This window comes from Melanerpes formicivorus, unplaced genomic scaffold (genome assembly GCF_026170545.1).
Source record: "Melanerpes formicivorus ecotype bairdi unplaced genomic scaffold, bMelFor1.0.p_v2 SCAF_117, whole genome shotgun sequence".
Taxonomy (NCBI): Eukaryota; Metazoa; Chordata; class Aves; order Piciformes; family Picidae; genus Melanerpes; species Melanerpes formicivorus.
The window spans coordinates 1,098,802-1,107,876 of record NW_027142469.1 but is presented as its reverse complement, the minus strand read 5'-3'; the positions used below and the strand labels follow the sequence as shown (position 1 = coordinate 1,107,876).

Sequence of the window (9,075 nt, the reverse complement as noted above, 5' to 3'; positions counted from 1 at the left end):
GAAGTCTCCATATTAAGATTTAATAATAATAACAACAACATCTCAAAAACAATGAGTGCATCGTACACAGGATCTGGTACTCAGTGCTTTTTCTTGACCATCTGCTCTGTGACAGTGTACTGAAGACTTGGGCTGTGTGGTTAAGTGGATAGAAAACCCAGCTGGGACATTTCTCCAAGGAGGGCAGCAGGAGGAGGTTTAGAATCGAACAAAGGTGGCGTCAATCTGCCGGACAGCGGGGAGGGCCAGCATGATTTTGCGCCGGTACTGGGGGTCCTTCTGCAAGGGATTTCGCTCCAGGTAGACGGTTTCCAAGTTTTTGGCTCCTTTCAGTTCATCCAGGTCACTCCAGCTCTCCACCAGGTTGTCATTCATCTGCACGGCACATACAGGGGAGGCTCACACCAACAGATACTTGCAAGCTAAGCCTGGTTAGCAGCAGCCTCGCCACAGAGCCACCGCACAGGAGGATTTCTACAAGCCCAAGGCAGTGGCACTGTACAGTCTTCATGCACATGTGAGATGGCCCTGGCTATGTGACCCTTTTCCCCCTGGAGCCTCCCAGCTGTGCTTTCCTGTCAGACATTCCAGGCAGGCCCTGGCTAACCATCCCTACACTGTCCTGGGGTAGTGATCAAAGGCTCCACCCCTCTGAGAGCATATCCAGGCCTCGAGTAACTTGGTCTAGTGGGAGGTGTCCCTGCCCAAGGCAGAGGCCTGGAACTGGATGATCTTTAAGGTCCCTTCCAACCCAACCATTCTGTGATCTATGAATTAGGATAAAACACCCTGCAAGACATTGAGACAGTCTCTTTACAACAGTGTCCCAGTTGATCCACTGCACATTTAAGGGCTAGAAATGTTTACTGCCAAGATCTTCTTACACTGAAATCTTTACTTTCATGATTTCCCAGGAAACATTAAAATTGGTCCCAAACTGATGTGAAAAGTGGCATTTTCCTCCCCCCTCTACATCACTTTCCCACCAAAACTGTTCCTCCACTCCAGAAAGTGCCAAGCTCCCTGATCCAGGGATCAAGCCTAGGAGGTGCCTCATTGCTGGCACTGCAGAGGAATTACAAGGGGATGATGCTCCAACTGCCGGCAACCTGGAGACTTCAGCCATCCTTTGCTTTTGGATGCAGAAGCAGTGACTAAAGCAGTATCACCTTTAAACACTAACAGCAATAACAAAAAATAATCATTAAAAAACCCCAGCAATGGATCAGCTGTGCCCCCATCCAAGAACAACTTCCTCACCTCGGCCATCCACAGTGAAGTGGAAACTTTGTGCACTGTTTGCTGCCTGGCAGATAATCATAGAGTGGGTTGGTAGGGACCTTAACGACCATCCAGCTCCAAACCCTGCCTTGGGCAGGGACACCTCCCACCAGCCCAGGCTGCTCAAGGCCTCATCCAGCCTGGCCTTGAACACCTCCATCGAGGGGGCATCCCCAGAGACATTCAAGATCAAATTCCTTTTGGGCCTGGGCAGCCTGATCTAGTTGAAGGTGTCCCTGCTGAGTGCAAGGGGGTTGAACAAGATGACCTTTGAGGGTCCCTCCCAACCCAGTGCAATCTGTGAATCTGAGCTTACTCAGAGATATAGATGTACACCACCCTCCCATTGCTCCTCACCAGAAGGTTTTTGTTCACTTGCTGTAGGGACATTCCAGGGACAGTTCCATCCTATGCTTACCCAGAACTCCTGCAGCTCTGTTAAGTGACTGATGTTCTCAATCCTCTTGATTCTGTTGGATGCTATGTCCAGCATTGTGAGTTTGTTCTAGACAAGCAAACACAAAAACATTAGACCAAAATTTCTTCCCATCTTCTCTCTCCCACTTTTTCAAGCCCAGAGCTGGAAACTGTGGGAAGCAAAGAAAAACTATTGCCAGCTGTTTACATGCAGCACAAGAACTCTCCCTGCTTATGTATGTAGCAAGGACAATTACTTTTAATGAAGCTGGGTTACTGACAGCCCAGAAGCCTTATGACAAAAATTAAAGCAATCACTAGTCTGACAGCAATTCACAGCCAAGGGCTCCTAAAGAGTGAGCCTTTCCTCAGAACACATGAAGCAGAGTGCTCCATTAAAAATCAGATCACAAATGCCCTCTTCAGCAGCAGACCTGAACAAACTTGTTGCAGCAGGGAATTCAAGAGCTCCAGAAAAAGGATTTTTTCTGCCTTACAGAGTCAGCTAAGTTCCAGATTGTCTCTGCTCTCTGACAATATCATCTACTGTTGGGTGAGAATGAAAATGCTACAGGCTTCTTCAAATGGATACTAACACAAAGGAAAGCCACATGCCACAGTTCGTTCCCTCCTACTTCCAGCTCCAGTTGATGTCCTATCAAAAGGAACCGAGAGTTACCTACAAACTGCTGTGTAAAAGGCTGCAGCAGCATTTCCATGGCTGAAGATCACAGAATCATGGAATGGTTTGGGATGGAAGGGACCTTAAATATCATCCAGTTCCAACCCCCGTCAACACCTTCCACCAGCCCAGGTTGCTCAAGGTCTCATCCAACCTGACTATGAACACCGCCAGGGAAGGGGCATCCACAGCCTCCCTGGGCAGCTTGTACCAGTGCCTCCCCACCCACACTGGAAAGAATTTCTTCCTAATCTCCAATCTAAGTCTCCCTTCCTCCAGCTCACAGCCATTCCACTTCCTTTTGTCCCTACGAGCCCTTGCCAAAAGTCCCTCACCCCAGAAACCCCCAGGGGAGCAGGAAACCAGGCAGGGGGGCACAGAGGGACTGAGCTGGGGGGGTCTCAGGTGGGCAACCCACATCCTGCTACTTGTTCTTCCCCCATACCAGCCACGGGCTAGGGGTTTCCTATGGCCGGTGCCAAGATCCTTTGTTCAAGCAAACCCCTGAGGTGTTTATTAGCCTTCGTTACAGGGTGCTAGAAGGATTATTAGGGTTACGCTGTTCCTGGAGGAGGGGGCAAGATCAGCAGCAGCTGAATATCCAGGGCAGGCATCACTTAGCCTGCTTTCCTTCTTTCTTTTTCCCCCCCTCTATCTCTTCTCTAGGCAAATTGGGAATGTCATTATCTCCTCTGCAAACTGCTCAGTGCAAGACCTTGTGCGTGGGGGAAAGCAGGCTTGGGGTGCTCGGCTCCTCTGCAGGCAGTGGTTAGGGCATAGGGACACAGAGAATCCTGGAGTGGCTCAGGTTGGAAGGGACCTCAGACATGATCTACTCCAACCTCCCTGCCATGCCCAGGGACACTTCTCAATTAGACTTGGCTGCTCAAGGCCTCATCCAATTTGGCCTTGAACTCCCCCAGGCAGGAGGCATCCACAGTCTCCTGGGCAGCCTGTGCCAGAGTCTCACCACCCTCATACCGAAGAACTTCTTCCTCAGCTCCACTGTAACCCTGCTCTGCCTCAGCTTCAAACCATTCCCCCATAGCCTGTCTCAGACACCCTCAGCAAAAGTCTCTCTGCAGCCTTCCTGCAGGATCCCTTCAGGTCCTGGCAGGCAGCTCTTTATTAGAATAAACTTTTATTAGAATAAACCAAACCAGCTTGGAAGAGACCTTCAAGATCCTCGTGTCCAACCCATCAACCAATCCAACCCACCCAAACAGCTAACCCATGGCACCAAGTACCCCATCAAGTCTCCTTCTGAACACCTTCAATGACGGCGACTCCACCACCTCCCCGGGCAGCCCATTCCAATGGGCAATCACTCTTTCATAGTTTCATAGTTTCATAGTTTCATTCAGGGTTGGAAGGGACCACAAGGATCATCTAGTTCCAACCCCCCTGCCATGGGCAGGGACACCCCACACTAAATCAGGCTGGACAGAGCCTCATCCAGCCTGCTCTTAAACACCCCCAGGGACGGGGCCTCGACCACCTCCCTGGACAACCCATTCCAGGGCTTCACCACTCTCATGGTGAAGAACCTCCTCCTCACATCCAGCCTGAATCTCCCCACCTCCAGCTTCATTCCATTCCCCCTAGTCCTATCACTACCTGAGATCCTGAGCAGTCCCTCCCCAGCCTTCCTGTAGGCCCCCTTCAGATACTGGAAGGCCACAATGAGGTCACCTGGGAGCCTTCTCTTCTGCAGGCTGAACAGCCCCAACTCCTTCAGTCTGTCCTCACAGGAGAGGTGCTCCAGCCCTCTGCTCATCCTTGTGGCCCTTCTCTGGACACGTTCCAGCACCTCCACATCCCTCTTGTAATAGGGGCTCCAGAACTGGACACAGTACTCCAGGTGGGGTCTCACCAGGGCTGAGTAGAGGGGGAGGATCACCTCCCTCGACCTGCTAGCCACACTTCTCCTGATGCATCCCAGGATCTGTATAGAACTTCTTCCTAACATCCAACCTGAACCTCCCCTGAGGCTCTAAGGCCCCCCTGGAGCCTTCTCCAGGCTGCTCAGCCCCAGCTCCCTCAGCCTGTGCTCACAGCAGACCTGCTCCAGCCCTTGGATCACCCTTGTAGCCCTCCTCCGGACTTGCCCAAACACCTCTGTGTCCTGGCATGAGCCAGGCTCCTGCATTAATTGCATCTTGTGCTTCACCTCGCCACAAAACCCATTTACAACACAAGGAGGAGCTCCACTTACACAAGGTACTGTAACACAACAAATACTTGGATCTTTGAGGTCTTTCCAAGGGACTCAGAACCCTACATGTAAGTGGAGAAAGCTGAGGAACAAAACCTTCCTGAAAAGCACAGCTACTGATAAGAGCAGCTCAGGGCAAGAGGTCAGGCACAGCTAGCAAGAGCCTGCTCACATTGTTCTCCAGCCCCTCGATGACTTCGATGCCGTTGTGGCTGAGGTACAGCTCGCGCAGGTTCACCAGGCTCTGCAGCCCCTCGATCTTGGTCAGGCGGTTATTCTGAAAGGGAAGCAGTGCTGTAAGGGCATCCAAACAAACCAAACCCCAAGAGACTCCCTGAAGAAAAGGCTTTTCTCTGAAGTATGGCTGGGAAGGGGAAAGGGTCTGCTCGGGTGCACACTGATCTCATGAGCTCAGTTCCTTTGAGCTTTGTACCACCGATGCGCAACGGAAGGTCCAGGGGTCTAGGGGCTCTAAGTGTGCAAGAATCAGATTCTGACCCTCCCATCGAAAGCTGTAGCCTGAAAGTTGTCTTCTTGGGGTCCTTACAAACAACAGGCTTACATGTTACTATAACTCATTTCATAGATTGATAGAGTGGTTTGGGTTGGAAGGGACCTTGAAGATCATCCAGGTCCAGCCCCAACTTTCCACCGGAGCAGGTTGCTGAAGGCCTGGAACACCTCCAGGGAGGGGGTGAGGAAGGCTGCTGCAAACAGGACAAAGCAGAGCCCTACCTGCACGCTGAGCACAGTCAGGTTTGTCAGTGCATCCAGGTTCTGCAGTTTGGTGATTTTGTTCTTCCCAAGGAACAGGCTGTCAAGAGTGGCCAAGGTGTCGCTGTTCTCAATTGCCTGCAACGTGACAACAGGAGACATTCACTGCTGTGGTATACAACTCCAGCTTCTCCCTCTGCCTGGCATTTTGTAGCCTTGGCCCCTGGAGCTGCACTCCTGAGAAACAAGCCTGGGCATCCAACACAAGGTGTGCACGAGGCAGGGCCCCCACCATGACCCAAGAGCGGAGTTAAGTGCAGTGACAGCAAACCTCACCCGTGTGACAGGTGGCTGGTGGCACTTTTTACTGGTGGGTTTAGTGAGGGCGGTATTGCTTTGTCCCAGCTGCTGCCTTCACTGGCCAGGTAGCAAGAGCTGAGAATGAGTAGGCTCAGAGAACAGTGACAGTGACATTCCCTGAGCCATGAGGTGTATCCAGAGCAGCAATTACCAACTTGGCAAGCATGAATCTGTCACTGCTCAGCAGTGATGGCATAGCACAGGCAGAGACAAACTGTTCAGCTTCTCTGCACAACGCTTCTGCATATCCAGTTCTGGTGCCCCCGGCAAAAGAAGGGCACGAGGCTGCAAAGGAGGGTCCAGGAGGGCACCAAGATAATCACAGAGGGCAGGAGAACCTCCCCTGTGGGACCAGGCTGGGAGAGTTGAGGCTGTTCAGCCTGCAGAAGAGAAGGCTCCAGGGAGACTTCAAAGCAGCTTTCCTAGCACATGAGAACAGCCTATCCCACAGAGGGAAAAGGGTTCTAAGAAGGGAGTTGGCAGGTCTCATTGGCAGGGCTCTAAACTAGATTTGAAGGGGGAAGGGGCTGAAATCAGTGCATGTACACTAATGCACACAGCACGGGTAACAAGAGGAGCTGGAAGCCTTTTTCCAGCAGGAAAGTTATGATGTAGCTGCCATCACAGAAATGTGGTGGGATGGCTCACATGACTGGAGTACTGTAATTGATGGCCACAGGCTCTTCAGGAGAGACAGGCCAGGGAGAAAAGGTAGAGGGGTGGCCCTGTACATCAGGAGGGCTCTAGATGCCATGGATGATCAGGTTGAGTGCCTGTGGGTGAGAATTAGAGGGAAGGCCAACAAGGCTGACATCCTGGTTGAAGTCTGTTACAGACCACCCAACCAGGATGGAGAGGTTGATGAGTGACTCTATGGGCAGCTAGAGGGAGACAGTCTAAGAGGTTCTTAGAGTGCATGGAGGACAGCTTCTTATCCCAGGTGCTGTGAGAGCCTACCAGGGGTAAGGCCTTGCTTGACCTTCCTTTGACAAGCAGAGAAGGGCTGGTGGGAGATGTGGTTGGAGGCTGTCTGGGGTGCAGTGACCAAGAGATAATTGAGTGTTCAATATCCAGTCAAGCTAAGAGGGGCAGCAACAAAACCTCCACTCTGGACTGCTGGAGGGCAGACTTCAGATTACTTAAGGAACTAACTCAGAAGGTTCCTTGAGAAACAGCCCTTAAAAATAAAGGGGTCCAGGAGAGCAGGACCTGCTTCAAGACAGAACCCTTGAAGGCTCAGACCAGGCTGCGCCAATGTGCTGGAGATGAGCCCCAGAAGAGAGAGCCTGGATGGGCAACGAGCTTCTGAGTGAATTATGGGAAAAACATCAGGGAAGGAAGGAGAGTTGACCCATGGAATGTTTAAGGATGTTGCTAGGTCAAGTAGGAAAAAAATTAAGAGGCACAAAAGCCCATTTAGATCTTAGCCTCTGCTGTGAAGGACAACAAAAAAGGGCCGGCCCTCCTGGCAGCAGCGCAACACCACCTCTTCAGGAGCCCAGGGACTGACCTCAGCCCCCTAAGGGCCAGGCAAGGTTGGTTCCTGTTAGCTGCCTAAAGCAGCCTCCCCAGCCCTGCTTCCAGGGACCTTGGGCTGCTGCTGGGGACAGAAGGGGGATGGAGGGCTCCACAACTCGTCACACAGGCCCCGAGCACAGGGCTGTTAAGCTGACAGGGTGCCAAGGGAACAGGCTGCCATGAAGGCACAGACCCAGGCCCTGAACTACAGGGTGGGTCACCTTGCCGCAGCAACACGACCCAGCGGCTTCGCTGCGTCCGACGAATAAAAGGAGGAAGTTCCACAGGAACAGAAGGGAAAACCTTTTCACTGTGTGTGCCAGAGCCCTGGAGCAGGCTGCCCAGAGAGTTAGTGGAGTCTCTGGAGACATTCAAAACCTGCCCCAGGTGATCCTGCACTGGCACAGGGGTTGGACCGGATGCTATTTTGGGGTCCCTTCCAACCCCTAACACTCAGTGATTCTGTGATTAGCTATGCTGGTGACAGAGTCTCACTGAGTGCTCTTTAAAATGTTTTTCTTTTCTTTCAGCCTAGGAGTTTCATATTTAAATAGACCTTCTGCTCTGTCTTCCCCCTTCCTTCTTCCATCTTGCGTCTAAACACTAGGAGAGCTTGATGAGCTCTATCCTGGACGTCCCAACGTAACACATCTCAACTGCATACATGGATTTTGTAATCTTTTGCCCCATTGCTTGCACAGGGTGGATTAAGTTCATTACTTAGAGCTTGTCAGGACAGCTGTTGAAGTGTCCTGTGCAATGCAGGAGGAGTTGAATCCCATAGGAAACCACATTACTGTGCTTTGTCAGCCTGGTTATGGTCAGAAACCTCCTTCATTTTTTTTTCTCTTAAACAGATATATCACATGAGTCCCCAGAATTAATTTGCCTCTTCTCATAATTATTTCTTTAAAACTGTCTTAGAAGTGTCTCTGTCCTTCCCTCTCCCTCTCTCTAGATACTGGCCTCCTGAGCCCATGGCAGACTTGCACAGAGCTACTGCGAGCACCACTCTGCACGGCCTCTGGGGGGCTTTCAAGCACAGGCACCCCAGGAGAATCCAAACCTAACCTTGCAGCTGGCCTTAGAGCTCCTCTTTGGAAAACTGTCGCTGCCAGGGCCCACAAACCCAACATCCTCTGTCAGCAACCTGGATGTAAGAGCTGAAAAGTGTCAACAGAAATTGTACTTGGACACCTCAGGAAGATCCTTCAATGAAAGAGCTGGCTCCTCCTGAAGGGCAAGTATGAATGGAGCTCTCAAAGTACCACACTTCAGAGCCTCCTGCTTGCTAGCACTAAGACAATTGTTCATGTAGAACGACTGGCCACTCCCTTCAACAAACCCCACAGAACTGGCTCCTATCAACTCTCCAGAAGACACTGCTGCACTAGCTTGGCTGCCTGACCGGCTCAGTTCAGGTGGCTTAGGATCTCACAGAGGGTACCACCAGAACTGAGGGGACTGCAGTCTTTGCAGCTTCAGCTTTCCTTCTCTGCTACTTCTTTTTTCAGATGGATTTTTTTTCAAAGGGACTGCTGGACAGCAGAACAGGATGGATGGCTGGGCCCCAAGAGCGGTGGGGAACAGAGTTAAACCCAGCCGGTGGCCGGCCGGGCACAAGTGGTGTTCCCCAGGACACCCCTTGTGAGAGAGTGAGTCCAGAGAAGGGCCACAAAGCTGGTGAGGGGTCTGGATAACAAGCCTTATGAGGAGTGGCTGAAGGAACTGGGACTGTTTAATCTGCAGAAGAGGAAGCTGAGGGAATTAGGGTGTGGTCTGGCTTCAGCTCTCAACTACCTCCATGTTGAACAAGGACAGCTAGTACTCACAGAAGGGTCTTGGGGGTTTGTGTGTGAGGTTCCTGTAGAGCTCAGGTCTCTGAGAC

At 51.6% G+C, this 9,075-nt stretch overlaps 1 protein-coding gene across 1 annotated transcript; it reads right to left on the bottom strand.

The window, feature by feature from the left end:
• Window positions 1-7,776, bottom strand: LOC137456152 (protein phosphatase 1 regulatory subunit 7-like). Its single transcript, XM_068167449.1, has 6 exons — window positions 7,744-7,776; window positions 6,482-6,550; window positions 5,331-5,447; window positions 4,768-4,872; window positions 1,700-1,786; window positions 1-375 (listed from the first exon to the last, which is right to left on the bottom strand). The coding sequence occupies exons 1-6, from the start codon at window positions 7,774-7,776 to the stop codon at window positions 199-201; spliced, it is 588 nt and encodes a 195-aa protein (XP_068023550.1). The 3' UTR covers window positions 1-198.
• Window positions 7,777-9,075: the final 1,299 nt, after the last annotated feature.